This window comes from Mesoplodon densirostris, chromosome 10 (assembly GCF_025265405.1).
Source record: "Mesoplodon densirostris isolate mMesDen1 chromosome 10, mMesDen1 primary haplotype, whole genome shotgun sequence".
Classification (NCBI taxonomy): Eukaryota; Metazoa; Chordata; class Mammalia; order Artiodactyla; family Ziphiidae; genus Mesoplodon; species Mesoplodon densirostris.
In genome coordinates, this window is record NC_082670.1 from 88,592,497 (window position 1) to 88,609,801 (window position 17,305).

General features: G+C 42.9%; 1 protein-coding gene across 1 annotated transcript in view; it reads right to left on the reverse strand.

Annotated features, from left to right (window-relative positions):
* Positions 1-16,767, reverse strand: part of TAFA4 (TAFA chemokine like family member 4) — a 122,595-nt gene extending 105,828 nt beyond the window's left edge. The window contains exons 1-2 of the mRNA XM_060111497.1: positions 16,754-16,767; positions 11,207-11,322 (exon numbers count right to left, since the gene is read on the reverse strand). Coding sequence (XP_059967480.1) covers positions 11,207-11,322; positions 16,754-16,767 — 130 coding nt within the window. The remainder of the gene's footprint in view (positions 1-11,206; positions 11,323-16,753) is intronic.
* Between the last annotated feature and the right edge of the window lie 538 nt (positions 16,768-17,305).

A 17,305-nucleotide genomic window follows, 5' to 3' on the forward strand; every position in this document is an offset into this window, starting at 1 on the left:
TCTTCTTACCAAATGATTTTATTTTCCTTATATGGGATAAAAGATTCTTATATCCTCAGATAATGATGACAGATGATATACTGACCCCTGGCTTTTTAAACCCCAAATTGTAGGCTTTGTTTAGATAAGTTCAAGTGCATGGCTTGAAAGAAGAAAGAGGAACTTTCTTCTCAAGGGTAAGGAGAATCTTTTCCCTAACTACCCAGAGAACTCTTCCAAGGCCATGGGTTGCCCCTTCTGCCTCAAAGACACAAAAAAGGGGCAGGAGAGAAAGCCTTCTCTGCCACATAGGGTGTCTCACAAGCTAATTTAAGGAACTGAAATTCTTTACTCTCCTGTCAGTGAAACAACCCTTCCTCCCCACGAAAAAGAATGGGAAGCACACTCATTTGTCAGATATTTTGCAAAGCTGCCCTTGACGGTGGCACTGGGACTTGAACTTGCAGGCAAGGAGATGAGAAGTCAAATATTTAACACCTCACATAATCTGTTCCTTTCCCTTCTTATGAAACATTGAGAATAAGACGACCCTATCAAGATGGAACTAGAGAAAAATAATGTAGGGTCCAAGGGAGGTCAATGGAATCCCTCACACTACAAGCTTTTAGCATCCAGGAACAGCCCTGCCAGTGCAAAATGACCAAGCATTTTCACAGTCCTTCCAAAGAGATGGATACAGAGGTCACTGTTAGAGGAAGAAAACACACCTCTGCTCAGCCTGGCAACATGTAGTGAGAATTAAATGGAGACTCATCACCACCGGAATCAAACTGTAGCTTAACAAGAGCTTGAGTCAAACCTGATTTTTTGGGCTTCCCTGGTGGCACGGTGGTTGAGAGTCTGCCTGCCGATGCAGGGGACGCGGGTTCGTGCCCCGGTCCGGGAGGATCCCACATGCCGCGGAGCAGCTGGGCCCATGAGCCATGGCTGTTGGGCCTGCGTGTCCAGAGCCTGTGCTCTGCGACGGGAGAGGCCACAGCAGTGAGGGGCCCACATACCAAAAACAAAAAACAACAACAAAAAAAAATCTGATTTTTTGTTCTTCTGAATCAGTGGTTCTGATACTCACCAGGCAACTATTAAATAATATAGCTGACTGGGCTCCACCTCGCAAGATTCAAATATAACATAGATATGGTAGGGCCTCCATGTTGTTTAGTGGAAAACTCCCCAGATAGAGAATCAAGTAAGCATCATCACCTAGCTTCACTACCAAAACACAGGCTTTTCTCCCGCTCCAAAATCTGTTTCTTGTTTATAAAATAAAGGTTATTCCTGTAGAATTGTCTACATAAAAATATACCCATACAGTTAAAGAAGTAACCATTCATTGGGGGCAGGGCAGGAAGATGGAAACAGTTATGGAAGAAACCATATTAAAACTGTATCACTGGATTTCACTCCAGTGGATAAACGCCGATTATGGGTCAAAGTAAGCTTCCAGGGAGTAACTTTATGACTTAGTGGCTGGGTGTCGCTGGTGGCGCAGTGGTTAAGAATCTGCCTGTCAATGCAAGGGACACAGGTTCAAGCCCTGGTCCGGGAAGATCCCACATGTCACGGAGCAACTAAGCCCGTGCACCACAACTACTGAGCCTGCACTCTAGAGCCCACGAGCCACAACTACTGAGCCTGCATGCCACAACTACTGAAGCGCACAGGACTAGAGCCCGTGCTCCTCAACAAGAGAAGCCACTGCAATGAGAAGCCCGCGTACCGCAACTAGAGAAAGCCCGCACACAGCAAAGACCCAATGCAGCCAAAAATAAATAAATAAATAAATTTATTTTAAAAAGTCTTGATGGCTGAAGCCATCACTCACACACACATACACTTTCAAACTATCCTGCTACTTCTCTCTCCCTAAAAAATATGCTCTTGCAAAGAATGATCATATGGGCAGTTCATTAGGAAATGGAACCATTTTCCCCACCCTTTATGAGGGCTACAAACCCCACTTACCTGGCACTTTTCCTGAATTTAAATGCAGTCATTTAGGAAAAAAATAAAAAGAACTAAAACCAAAAACATGAAAAGAAATTAAGTGAAATAAAGGGAGATAAAACACTGTGTCCTAGGATTGACCCATGAAAATACAAATAAGTCATAACTCGAATCTTTCAGAAAGTAATGTTAAGACCCAATTCATTACCCTGTACTAAACAGATTATACCGGCCTCTGGCTGCATGTAGCTATTGAGTGCTTAGAATGTGGCTTGGGCCACAGGTTGAAATGATCATATTTGGGTGTATTCGATTAAATAAAATATATTATTAAAATTAACCTACGTGTTTCTTTTTACTTTTTAAATGTGGTTATAAAACATTTAAAATTACATATGTGGCTCCCCCATTTCTGTTAGACAATGGCTGCATCAGGCTAGAGTCCTGCTTCTCGCTATTTAGCTCTTCTAAGCCTTGCCTGCCCCCTAGTGTCAGAACTCTGGCAATGCAGACAAAATATTTTTCAAAACCATCTGTATTGCTTGGAAAGAAATAGAAGTTTCTTCTATTAGGAAGATGAGGGCTAAAATAGTCATTCCCATCAAAATCATCAGCAGGGTTCCTATAAAAATTCAGCCTTTATAGGGGACAGAAATATGAGCCCAAACTTAGGTGCACTCTTCATACAATTTAACCAAAGTTAAAAACAACACAAGGCACAAAAGCACACAAGCCCAACATTCATATTCTGTATATATCATTTATAACAGAGAAAACAGAAAACCTAAATTTCCATAAATTTAAACATTACAGAATCTCTATAAGATGGGATTCCCTCAAAAGGAGAAGGCAGTTCTCAATAAAGATGACTAACATTTATTAAACACTTACTGCGCAAACACAATTCTTAGCACTTTCCCGGTATTAACTGACTCCTCATTACAACTCTTTAAGGATGACTTTTATTGTTTATTATCCCCACTTTACAGAAGAAGAGACTGAGCCCCAAAGAGGTTTTGTAACCAGCCCAAGTATGAAAGGAGAATGTAAGCTAACCTGGATGCCTGCTGCTTAGTGTGCAGTGAGAATAAATCCTTCTTCTCTGACCCAGGGATCTCATGTCTTCTGCAAGCATGCAGGAAATGGACATGCTATCCTGTTAGCTTGCAAGAAATCTCAGACCTGTCACAATTTTTGACACCAGCCACCCATTAGTGAGGTGCCCCCTCTACAGAAGATCTGGCTGAAGGCCAGAAGGTAAAAGGGCTCTCCGCATCCTTGGGTCACTCTGTTTTCAGCTTTTGAAGCCTTGTTTGTTAGAAATTTCTTTTTTCTTAAGGTTGGGCTGAAACCCCAGTCTTCATAAAGAAATTCTCTTCATTAGAGTAAGCTTCTAGGACAATGAAAAACAAGCCTTTTTCTCTCATACACGATAAAGCTTCAAACCTTAAGCCACTGATCACATCTCCCTACACATACAAAGCCAGCAATCATTCCTTGAAAATTTCCAGACTCCTTTTCATTTTGGATGCCTCTAAATATGAAAATAGCTACCATTTATTGAGTGTTTACTATGTACTAATCCCTTCACCTACTTTCTTAGCTAATCATTCCAATAATCCCATAAGGTAGGCATGTACATCATTCTATTTTTACAGATAATGAAGCAAATTCAGAGAGGTTAAGTGACCTGGATAAGGTCACACAGCTGGGATGTGGCGTAACCAGGGTTATGTTTAACTCCAGACCCCCTATGCTTTGCTGCCTCATTCTCAGTTGTGCTCCAGTTTCTTGGCCCTTAATACTTTGGACAGAATATATTAAATAAGAGATTTTACACCAAAACAGAGTATATTAAATAGCATCTAGGCACCATGGCATCTGCTGGAATGAAAACACCCCAAACCAGTCATACTTAAAGCTCTCTGGAGAAATGGAACTATTAAAATGAACTTGTAAACCAGCAGCACACCAGTTCCCAAGTCTCTCAGCTATAACGGAAAAGTAGCTATGCTTCTGTTTTCAAAGGGGAAAATTTAAATTTTTGAAGTGTCCAAATATTCCCAGGGATAAATCTCCAGGATGTAGGGGGTTTTGTGTTCTAAACTCATCATGTAACCAGCCAATTAATTTCAAATGACTCTCAAGTTTCTGAACCTATGAGCATCTTTCCACTGCATTACATGTGCTGCCTTCTTGTGGGGAAATGATGTTACATATGGGGCTGGGGAGGGGCGAGACGGAACAAAAGGACAAATTGCTAGTTGAAGAAATACTAGAGTTAATAGAGTTAACTCTGGCTTCCTTTTAAAAGAAACTAACTACCAAATGGCTCTCACACCTTTCCTACAGATCGGGGTTACAGAAGCCCATGTCTCCTACTCAATTATTATGTCAGGTAGAATTTTAAAAGCAACAAAGTGGCCTTTTGTGTTTCCTAATTCCTTAAAGATACTACCTCTGGACTCTTGTGAAAGATTATCAATGCCATGTGCCTTAAAGAAAAATTCCTACCACCAATCCTGTGAAAATTAGGAGTGTTTTCGTTTCTTACACTTGAACTAAAATGAAACTTCGGTCCACATCTAACAATATCCCATCCGATCTGCCCAAATTAGGGGTGGTGTCCCACATTCTTCCCCTCCCTCTCTGTCTTAGAGGTATGGGTGGAGATGGGATTGTGAAATATCTCCTTGATCATACACAGCCAACAACAAGCCACTCTCCTAATCTGAGCCATTAAAGGCATCCAAAAAACTTCTAACCAGGGTTTCCTAGGGACACAGTTCCTTAATTGGCCAGCATGAACCACAAACTCTTGGGACGGTGTCAGGGGTCCTTCTGGACACCGCACAGAGGCTTCTTCAGTTAACTCTCTGCAACTTGCTCCCACTCTCAGGCTGTTTCAGATATACCCAAAAATCTGACCAGAGTTTCTCAGGTCTGACCCTTGACTTTGTCACCAGCTGAGCGCAATTCTGGGAAGAAACTCCACGTGGCCACTGCAAGGTCGTCAGAGAAATGTACACCTCCCTCCCACCGCCATTTCCCTCTTTGTCCATCTCTCTCCCCCTCCACCTCTCTCTCTCTCTCTCTCTCTCACACACACACACACACACACACACACACACACTCACACAGCCTGCTGGAATACACAGCCTTGCTAGAACGGGAGTAGTGGGCAAAGAAAAAGCAGAAAGAAACAAGAAAATGATGGTCAAAGTACTCGGGTGTCCTCAATTTTCAAAAAGCTTTCACAAATCGACAAGTAAACAATCAATAAAGCCAAGACAAAAACGGATAAAGGATAAGATAGTGCAAAGAAGAACAAATACAAATAGTCCCCCAGCACACTGAGTACTTAGCCAAAAAGAGTTGCAAGGGCCTCCCTGGTGGCGCAGTGGTTGAGAGTCTGCCTGCCGATGCAGGGGACACGGGTTCGTGCCCCAGTCCGGGAAGATCCCACATGCTGCGGAGCGGCTGGGCCCGTGAGCCATGGCCGCCGAGCCTGCGCATCCGGAGCCTGTGCTCCGCAACGGGAGAGGCCACAGCAGTGAGAGGCCCGCGTACCGCAAAAAAAAAAAAAAAAAGAGTTGCAAGATAAGACAATCCAACAGCAGTTTTCATTACCATATTTGCAAACCAGTAAGACGTGATAGCACCCAGAGTTGATGAGGGTCTGGGGAAAGGGGAGTTATCATACTATTACTGCTGGTGTAAGTATAACTAAGTCCAGAAGTTTTGGAGGGCACTTTGCACTATTAAAACCTTAATGCGTTGTGTCAAAGGCTGCAGGATACTCACCAAAAATCATTGTCTCCTCTTTGAACTGGGCCCACAGCTAGGGTATGTTTCCCAGCAGCCCAGGCAATAAGGTGTGGCCATGGGCCTCAACTGCAGCCAATGGCAAGACAATTCAAGGGATGCAGTCAGCATCTAACCCCGTTCATCAACACCTCCCAGGTGTATCATCCATGCCCATTTCCCTTCCAGCTGGCTGGAATGAAGACCACTCTAGAACAACCTTTAAGGCCACGGGTTGAAAACAGTAGAACTTCCATCCACTGTGGCTCCAAAAAGACCACAGTAGAGAACATCCAGCTGACATATTACCCACCCAGCACTTATGAGCAAGAAATACAATTTCTTTTATTTAAGCCATTATGTATATTTACTTGGTCTATGTGTCACAGAAATTAGCCTACTCCCATACATTTACATGCACTTTAATTCAGCAATTTCACTATTAGGAATTCATCTGAAGTCAGAACATATCTATTTGTACAAATATGGTAACAAGCTATATGTCCACCAAAATTGGGAGTGATCAAATAACTTATGGCACATCCATACAATAGATGACTATGCAATGTTACAGAGAGTGATATAGATCTGCACGCACTCACATGAAAAAGACCTCTAAACTTTATTGTTAAATGGGGAAAAAAATCAAGGTACAAAACAGGGTGCACAGGGCTTCCCTGGTGGCGTAGTAGTTGAGAGTCCGCCTGCCGATGCAAGGGACACAGGTTCATGCCCTGGTCCGGGGAGATCCCACATGCCGCGGAGCGGCTGGGCCCGTGAGCCATGGCCGCTAAGCCTGCGCGTCCGGAGCCTGTGCTCCGCAACGGGAGGGACCACAACAGTGAGAGGCCCGCGTACCGCAAAAAAAATAAAAATAAAAAATACCCAGGGTGCACAAAGAGACATCTGTGCATACACACATACTGGTATATACATGCCTTTTTCTAGAAGGATAGGTGTATGGATACGTAAAATCTAAAATAGTATAGAAAATATATAAAATGTAGATGACTACATAAAACGATACCTAGAAGGCTATATGAAATTAACAATGTGACTGGGCCAGGGGACACCCAGATATCTGCTTAAACATTATTTCTGTATGTGTCTGTGAAGGTGTTTCTGGAAGAGGTTAGCATTGGAGCTGGGGGCTGAGTGAAGCCAATGGCCCTCCCCATTGTGGGTGAGCCTCATCCAATCCCTTGGGGACTTGAATAGAACAAAAAAGCAGAAGAAGGTTGAATTTGTTCTTTGCCTGATTGTTGAGCTGGGACATTGACCACCTCCTGCCCTCTGTGCTCCTGGACCTCAGGCCTTCAGACTCAGGCTGGAATCTACACCATTGCCTCTCTGGCTCCCAGGCCTTTGAACCACATCATTGGTTTTCCTGGGTCTCCAGCTTGCAGACTGAAGGTCATGAGACTTCTCAACCTCCATAGCTGTGTGAGCCAATACCTTATATCAATAATAAACTAGTTGTGTTGGTTCTGTTTCTCTGGAGAACCCTAATAGTCAACAAAAAGTTAAAAGCCTATCTTTTCACACCTGCCTATTATTTTCTGGAATTTTTACCACCAGGAGAAAACTACGTAATTGATCACAGGGGGACAAATGGGCAAAATCAGCCTATTAATAAATATTCACTTAGCACCCATTATATTCCAGGCATCAAGGACACAGCTTAAGAAACCCACGAGGGAATAAGACTTCACAGTAGGATTCAGAAGCCCTCATCTGTGGTTATGCAAAGGGTACAGGCAGGCCTCAGGGATTTTGCCAATTTGATTCCAGACCCATGCAATAAAGTGAATATCGCAATAAAGCAAGACGTGAATTTTTTGGTTTCCTAGTGCATATAAAAGTTATGTTTACACTATACTGTAGTCAATTAAGCATGCAATAGGATTATGTCTGAAAAAACAATACACATACCTTAATTTTAAAATACTTCATAGCTGTAAATGCTACCCATCATCTGAAACTTCAATGAGCCATAATCTTTTTTTTTTTTTTTTTTTTTTTTTTTTTTGCGGTATGCGGGCCTCTCACTGTTGTGGCCTCCCCCGTTGCGGAGCACAGGCTCCGGACGCGCAGGCTCAGCGGCCATGGCTCACGGGCCCAGCCGCTCCGCGGCATATGGGATCCTCCCAGACCGGGGCACGAACCCGTATCCCCTGCATCGGCAGGCGGACTCTCAACCACTTGCGCCACCAGGGAGGCCCGAGCCATAATCTTTTTGCAAGGGTCACATCAAAGATCACGGATCACAGATCACCACAACAAATAGAGCAAAAATGGAAAAGTTTGAAATATTGCGAAGATCACCAAAATGTGACACAGAGACATGAAGGGAGCAAATGCTGTTGGGAAAATGGCACCAAAAGATGCTGGATTTGTAAAAAATGCAAGATCTGCAAAGTTTAAGAAAGAAGCTAAGTGCAATAAAATGAGGCATGCCTGTACTTCAATAAAACGAGGCATGTCTGCACTTCTGTGAAGATGGTTCTTCATGCAGCCTGCAGCCCCAGTGAGAGAACAGAGCCCCTGTGGGCAGGAACCAATCCTGATTGCTCTGATGGTTGTTAAGATAAGGGGTGAGAAGGACTTAAGTTCCAAAAACGAAAGCAGGAAGAATCCCCCAAAAGACAAAAAGAAACCAAAAATGGGCTGAGAATCCAAATAAAATCATCTAGAAATTCTAGGATGAAAATTTCATTTCTTGAGCAAAACTTGCCAAGGCCTTTGCTCAGACTTCTCACCCTCCCTGTTGCAGGAGAGTCTTTGCTTATACGGAAGACACTGCATCTCTTGTGTACACAATTCTAATCTTAATTTAGATTTATCCCTACAGCTCCACGTTTTCCAAATTTAAAGGGTTATGGTATGAAATCAGGATTGCCACAAAGATTTAAAAGTGAAGGTTCGCATAAAGACTACCAGTGTCGGGGGGTGGGGGGCTGGTGGGATAAATTGGGAGATTGGGATTGACATATATACACTAATATGTATAAAACAGATAACTAATAAAAAAATAGGTAACTAACAATAACCTGCTGTATAGCACAGGGAACTCTACCCAACACTCTGTAATAGCCAGTATGGGAAAAGAATCTAAAAAAAGAATGGATATATGTATATGTATAACAGATTCAATTTGCTGTACACCTGAAACTAACACAACATTGTAAATCAACTATATTCCAATAAAAATTTTTTAAAAAGAAGAAAAAAAAAAGACTACCAGTGTGTATATCTTGGGTGTGGAGGGGTGATAAAAATAAGTAATCTAACCTGGAAGAAAAAACCCCAAAGTATAATGCCTTTAATAAATGAATACTGAAAAGAAAGAAAAATTGAAGTTTCAGTCATGTCCCCTGTTTCCTCCAAGTTTAATCATTTTTCATCTTAATCTCTCTGACATCTGGAAATGTGCTGGTGATAACCCCCCACCCCGAAATGCTTTGCTTCTTTACTAGCCTGACTCTCTACCTGCACCCAAGAAACGAGATGTGTATCAAACAGATAAGCCGGGTGACTTCAAATGCTCTATCCTTGACAGCAAGCTCAACAAAATATACACAGCACAATAACCAACTAGCCTGGGCACTTTCACAGCGGCCAAATGGTATTGATTTTATGCTGATTCATTAAAATTTCAATCATTAATTTTCTTGTCTTCTTGAAACTATTGCTTAAGGACAATTGAGTCATAGAGAGTTTAAAAACTTAAGCCTAGGACTTCCCTGGTGGCACAGTGGTTAAGAATCCACCTGCCAATGCAGAGGACACAGGTTCGAGCCCTAGTCCAGGAAGATCCCACATGCCATGGAGCAACTGAGCCCGTGTGCCACAACTACTGAGCCTGCGCTCTAGAGACTGCGAGCCACAACTACTGAGCCCACGGGCCACAATTACTGAAGCCCGTGCACCTAGAGGCCGTGCTCTGCCACAAGAGAAGCCACCGCAATGAGAAGCCCGTGCACCACAATGAAGAGTAGCCCCGCTCGCTGCAACTAAAGAAAGCCTGCGTCGGCAACAAACAACCAATGCAGTCAAAAATAAACAAATAACTTTATTAAAAAAAAAAACCTTAAGCCTAAAATTAAATCTTAACCTTAAATTATCAGAATAACTAAGTAGAGAGCTTCACCTGCTGTATATCTGAGGGTAAGGATAACTAACAAACTTCTCTGCATACTTTCTTGGAGAGAGACTTTACAGTTCTGACGCATACATAGTTTAGGGTTCAAGCTTCACTCTTTCACTAAAAAGTCAAAGCATGTCTGGCACTGCCACACCTCCAATTACTGAAGCAGAGACAGCAAATTAATTGCTTGGCAACAAGTCCACTGACAAATATGAATTATTCAGGAAAACACAATTCTCGGAGGAGTTTCCAAGTCTGTGTCACTTTAAATGCAGATGTAACAAGGAAAGGGGACGCGGAGCACACACGAACATACACACACGGGTACTTTACTGATTATTTTCATCTTTCTTTAGAAATAAGTAACTACAGCCATGGGTCTCACTAGAAATTAACAGAATGATGCTCTAAAACTTCAGACACATTCTATTTTAGGTCCTGAGTAAAAGTTACCACTGCTTTTTTTTTTTCTTTTCTTTCTTTCTTCTTTTCAATCATTCACCATCTTTTCTTAAAGGGGTCTTAAAATTATCTGAAAGCTCCCTTCACTATAGCCCTGGAAGTGTTAAGTTTATTAATGAAGATGTTCTGCCTTCAAAGGAAGCTGGAGTATATAATCACAAAGTGCTGCTGGTTTTCCAGGATTCTTTGAGAAAAATCACTGAAAAAATGGAAGTGTACTCAGGAAACGAGAAGGTAAAAAAGGAAAAACCTGGAGAACACTTTAGATAGATGTCCGGAACAACACTCTTTAAGCATCAAACCATTAAACTGCTTTACCCTGTTGTATTTCATGCTTCCTCTGGTTAGCTGCACACCATCAAAAGCTTTTGTCAATTACCTGTGTCTAAAATGTGGGCTTAGGGGGCTTTCCTGGTGGCACAGTGGTTAAGAATCCACCTGCCAATGCAGGGGACACGAAATCGAGTCCTGGTCGGGAAAGATCCCACATGCCACAGAGCAACTAAGCCCGTATGCCACAACTAATGAGCCTGTGCTCTAGAGACTGTGAGCCACAACTACTGAGCCCACGTGCCACAACTACTGAAGTCCACGCACCTAGAGCCCGTGCTCCACCACAAGAGAAGCCACCACAATGAGAAGCCCGCACACTGCAATGAAGGGTAGTTCCCTGCTCACCGCAACTAGAGAAAGCCCGCACGCAGCAACGAAGACCCAACACGGCCAAAAATAAATAAATTAAATTAAATTAAAAAATTTTAAAAATAATAAAATAAAATGTGGGCTTTGCTGTTTGAAAGGGTTTTATTAATTGATCTCAGTGGCACGTAACGAGCTTAAAGGGCTTACCTGCGTGTTCCTGGAGGTGCTGGCTGGAGGCGGACATCAGCTTACAGCACACCATTAACGCATAGGCCAGAAAGAGCCAGTGAGACAGCAAGACTGACCTAGCACAGACTCTCATCCTGGAAAGAAAGCAGGACGCAGTTAGTGAGGGCTGAGTGACACAAGCCTTTTCAGCAAACACCATCCTGAGAAGGTGGGGAAAGCAGGGGAAGATGCTCAACTATGGACTTCCTCCCCCACAAGGAAACTGAAGGCCAATCAAACCTTATTTGCACTGTGCATTCACTCAATTTTCAATAAATACCTTTTTTTAAACATCTTTATTGGAGTATAATTGCTTTACACTGTTGTGTTAGTTTCTGCTGTATAACAAAGTGAATTAGCTATATGCATACGTATATCCCCGTATCCCCTCCCTCTTGCATCTCCCTCTCACCCTCCCTATCCCACCCCTCTAGGTGGTCACAAAGCACTGAGCTGATCTCCCTGTGTAAAAGTTTTCCAAGTTAGCTACATGCCTTGGTGAGAAGTCTATTTATGAATCCCTAGGGAGTAGCCTGAGTGGCCCTGATAGAACACGGGGGTTATATACTATTTTATAGCATGAAATTTAAAAAGCGACATACTTAGAGCTGGATTCAAATAGAAGATATGTGGTTTCCTCATCTGAAAGAAACCACAGAAGTTTTCACACCAGGCTTGAGAGATTTCCCCTGGTTTCTCTGACTGTTTATTAATGCCCTCTGCCTAGAAGACTGGCTGAATAGTTTATTAATCCAATCTCAAAGTTTGATGGGAATATGAACAAGTACAGGTGAATATAGGAACAACTTCATATAGATATCAACAGATAAATGGATAAAGAAGATGTGAGATAGATATGATGAAATGTTATTCAGCAATGAGAAAAAAGGCAATCCTGCCATATACAAAATTTTAGATGGACCTTGAGGGCATTACTGCTAAGTGAAATAAGTCAGATAAAGACAAATACTGTATGATCTCACTTACATGTGGAATCTAAAAAAGACAAACTCACAGAAACAGGTTAAGTAGCATGATGGTTACCAAGGGTTGAGGGTGAGGGAAATGGGTAGATATTAGTCAAAGGTCAAATATTTCAGTTACATGATTAACAAGTTTGGGGATCTAATGTATAGCATGGTGATTATAGTTAATAATACTATATCATATACTTGAATGTTGCTAAGAAAAATGTTCTCACCACCAAAGAAATAAAAACAAAGGTAACTATGTGATAGTAGGAAGGTGGTAGCTGATACTACGCTGAGAATCATTTTGCAATTGACAAACATTAAATCAACACATTGTACACCTTAAACATACACAGTGTTATGTGTCAATTACATCTCAATAAACCTGGGAAAATAAACTTCACTTCATATGAATGGACAATACCCAGACAGTTGCTCAAAGACAATTCAGTTCACAGATATGCTTGTGTGGTCTATTCTAAAACAACCCCTCCCCCCAAAAAAGAGTAAGTAAAAAGAAAATAGCCAGTGTGCATTCCACCCCCTCTCCCTAACGTTCTGCCCTTTTTGATATTATAGGGAAATTAGATAGCACTTGATTAACTTTTATGTTTGCTCTTTTTTTTTATTAACTTTTTCAAGCAAGAGTCGGAGCTCTTGGCGTTTGAAACTCTAGTGATACTAGGCTCTGCCTGGCACATGTCTCATGGTATTTAGGATAAAAGATCCACCACAGAGGATCAAAGGAACCCCCTTTTCATATACACAAGATGTATAAACACTCATGGGCAGACAATAAAGACATGGCCCATGGGGATGGATCCCTGTTTGGGTAACACTAGAGGCAAAGCTTCTGAGGAAATCCTGGAAGAAAAGGTCTAGCCACCCCATGGTTGTGAGCCGCACAGTGCCTCAACCAGAACCATGAGTCCATGCTCAAGGGAAGGCACAGCCTTGGGGACCTGGTGCCCACATCACACTGTGGGAAGTAGGTTGTGGCCTCTCACAAGTTAGTCAAATAGATCTTGTTGAAAGATCTCGTATTGCTCCCTGATTTGAGGCTCAATCTGCCTTTGAAGCAACCACAGTAAGACAAGATTCTAAGATTATCTCTGAAGAGCACGGTGTTAAAAGGGACTCAAAGCTTGACATCTTTTTACCCCTTGCCTTGGAAACCCTGAACATTTTAAACTGACATGGAAACAGAGGGTCTCTTTGCTTTGAAGGGCCTGCACATGCCTTAATTTTACAAAGCATGTCTTCTGTCTCCCCCACCACGGCACACACACATGGTAAGTAGAAACCCTAGGATCAGTTTGAAAGGTGGCAAAGAATATACACGTAAGCCTATGTGAGCTTGAGGTGCTATTGTTTAATTATATTTTCACTTCAGGAAATTGATTATTAATTTACTACTAACAGGGAAAGCACATAGGTCCAGAATTCCGTATTTGCTGAATTTTTGAATGAGGTGCTCTATCTCACCAATAATGTTTTAAAATTTCAGCTGTTAACCCCAATATCAGTTATTGATCTAATTGTTACAAAGGCTTATCCCTCTTACTCAAGGATCAAAAATTCAAATATCTCCAAATAAATATGTAGGCTGCCTGGGTCAAAAGCACTGGTGAACAACAGGGAGTGTAGAGACCTGTCTAGGAGCAGCTGCTCCAAGCAATGCCAGGAACGACTTTTAAGAAAAGCCGTTTTCTGATACGCAGTCTACACACTTTATATGTCGGCAAGTAATTCCATTTTCTTTGTTTTTTTTTTGGTTTTTTGTCTTGTTTTTTTGCGGTACGTGGGCCTCTCCCTGTTGTGGCCTCTCCCGTTGTGGAGCACAGGCTCCGGACGCGCAGGCTCAGCAGCCATGGCTCACGGGCCCAGCTGCTCCACGGCATGTGGGATCCTCCCAGACCGGGGCACCAACCTGCGTCCCCTGCATTGGCAGGCGGACTCTCAACCACTGCGCCACCAGGGAAGCCCCATTTTCTTTGTTTTAAAAACACAGTGCACAGCTTCCCTGGTGGAGCAGTCGTTAAGAATCTGCCTGCCAATGCAGGGGACACGGCTTCGAGCCCTGGTCCGGGAAGATCCCACATGCCGTGGAGCAACTAAGCCCGTGCGCCACAACTACTGAGCCTGTGCTCTAGAGCCCACGAGCCACAACTACTGAAGCCCGCGTGCCTAGAGCCTGCGCTCCGCCACAAGAGAAGCCACCACAATGAGAAGCCCATGCACCGCAACGAAGAGCAGCCCCTGCTCGCCGCAACTAGAGAAAGCCCACATGCAGCAATGAAGACCCAACACAGCCAAAAATAAAAATAAATAGATTAAAAAAAAAAACAAAACCACAGTGCAGACTGAACAAAACACATTTGCAAGCTGGATCAGGTACCCCGGTTTCCAGTTTGTAGCAATTAGTGGCCCAAAAAGCAAAATTTCGAAGAGTCAGATGAATGGAGTACTAGTTTTCTATTGCTGTATAACCAACCTGCCAAGTTTAACAGTTTAAAACAACAGGTGTCCTACTGGCTTCTTAACTTTTCTATCCACCACTTTTTCCTGCTTGGTGGGTTGGCTCCCCTCCCTCTAAGCACAGTGCCCCGCCGAATTTAGAGTCTCTAAATTCAGACTAGGTCTTTCAGGTGAGCTATAAGCCCTCCCACCTAAAGTAAAAGTGAAATTCAGTTTCCATGTGTTTATCAGTCACTGCATCACCTAAACTTGTCTGAATGGAGTTTACCAAATCTGGAGAGTATGTCTGAGATGATCTGAGTCTCAAAGGCTGGTTACCCTGGGAAGCCAACTGTGAGATGGAAATTGATGAGCAGGGGGTTATTTAAAGGATGCTCTAGGGAGAATCACCTGTGGAAGGGAAGGGGCGAGAAGAAGGCAGGACAGGAGGAGGAAACAGCCTCAGATAACCCTAGGGACAGTTCCAAAGCTGAGACGCCCCTTCTCTGCGGTACCAAGTTGGAGTGAGGGGCCAGGCCTTTATACTTGGACATAAGGGAAGATCTTAAATCTTCAGCAAGGAGGCTCTTTGTTTTGTTTTGTTTGTTTGTTTATTTTTGGCCACACCACGTGGCATGTGGGATCTTAGTTCCCTGACCAGGGATCGAACCTGCGCCCCCTGCACTGGAAGCATGGAGTCTTAACCACTGGATCGTTGGGCGAGTCCCCCAGCAAGAAGGAGGCTCTTTGAACTGAGGACAATTCAAAGAAGCTGTAGGCCATCTTCTGTAATACTTCCAACAGTTGAGGGAATAAATCCTTCATTCCTGAAGGGGGTTCTGGGCAGTGCATCACAGTCCACTACTGTCCATCTTCAGACAGAAGATTCCAGGGCATAGGCATAATTTACTTGGTGGGGCTGTGAGAATCAGCCTCAAGAGAAGACTCATCCTCTGAGGTAGAAAAGCCTGTGCCATGCTCATTAAAATGTCATGGGAAGAGGTTTCAAATATAAACTCTAGGCCAGCCTGGGCCTGTTTTGCCCTCAGAACCATTCTTTCCCCTTCCCCTGGGTAACACCTATACACTGCATTTCCCAGCCTCCTGAATCACCTGGCTCCTGGCTGGGCTTAACCAATAGGAGACCCTGGCTGGAGCCTGGGGGGTGGAAGGGAAAGGGCAGGGTATTTCTCCCCACCTTCTCTGTCTTGGTAGGTTCTATGGAGTGGCCATTTCTCCTCCACAGTGTCAATTTCCAAGAGAAGGGCCCACTATGGATCCAGCTCCGCTGAAGGTCCCTTCCCTTAAGCACTGGCCAGCAGTACTGCTGCCTTCCTATGTCCCACCAGGCTCAGGATGGCAGAAGCTTCCTGCTGTAGCCGATCTCTGCGCTGCCTCTGTATCTTCTGCTTAACGTCTCTGACTCTCCCATCACATGTGTAAGCAGTTCCCTGAATTCACTTCCCTCTGTTCCACATTATTAGGATGGTTTCTGTTTTCCTGGTTGGATCCCAACAGCAAACCCCAAATCCAAAGTCTCAAGGGCCACTGTTCCAAATCTCGGGTGATCATTCCTGATCTAACTTCTTCTTCATGGACAATTCTACGTATCGGTGCGGGGTGAATAGTTACAAGTTCCCAGTGCCTAAAGTATTTATAAGTTAAGTATTTACTTAACAATAGCTATGATTCCCCAGAGAAATGCCTACGGATAAGTGGGCAGCTATTGAGCAATGATTCTTTATTTCATTCAATAATCTAGGACCCCCTCCGCCAGTAAAAGGATTTCTCACCTACTACATCTACTGTGATACCTTAATTTCTTCTACATTGAACAATTTTGCCCAAATGTAAAACAAAATTGGTTTACCTTAAAAATACCACCATTTACCCTGCTGAATAGCTGAAACACTGCTTTACAAACTGAAATAATTTCAAAGATGAGAGCTAAAATTTTTTTAACTCCCCAAATTCCCAAAAATTCAACTTAAAAAGAAGGCCTTTATAAAGGATCATCAACTCTAAGATACTCACTTTGGCTAAATTCTTTATGCTTCATAAAGATATCATCTCTAGGTATGTGTTAAAATCATTTTACCTTGGAGACTTCATAAGATTTGGTTCCAGTCAAACACAATTATTCCAGGATGTATTTCAGAGTGACTCCAAATTCCCATTGGTATCTGGGACTAATTCTGCAGTTCCAAAAAATTATCTTAGCTTGGAAGACCTATTTTAAAAAACAAAAAAGACAGGAAGCCATTAGCATTTTAATGTTGAAATGATGCAGATTTCCAGTAGCAAAATTATGGGGTTTTTACAATGCCGCCTGCATTTTCAGGCAAGCGGTAGACAGCCAAACACATCCACATTTGTCAAGTGTCCTAATAGACGGAGGGGAGGGGAGGAAGCTACAGAATTCTACACTTATTAACTAGCCATACATTAGTTAACATAATATAGTTTTAAAGTAGAAGTTCCCTCCAGAGCAAAGTCATCCCTAAGTTGACAGAGGGTCTAAACCATTCATGATGCAAAATTTCACTCTCATTAACCATGGGATGAAAATGAAATTGGAAGTAATCCAATCCCAAGAGTTCTACAACTTGCCCAAGTTCACAGAGCAGTGGAAAAGCCAGCATGAAGATCT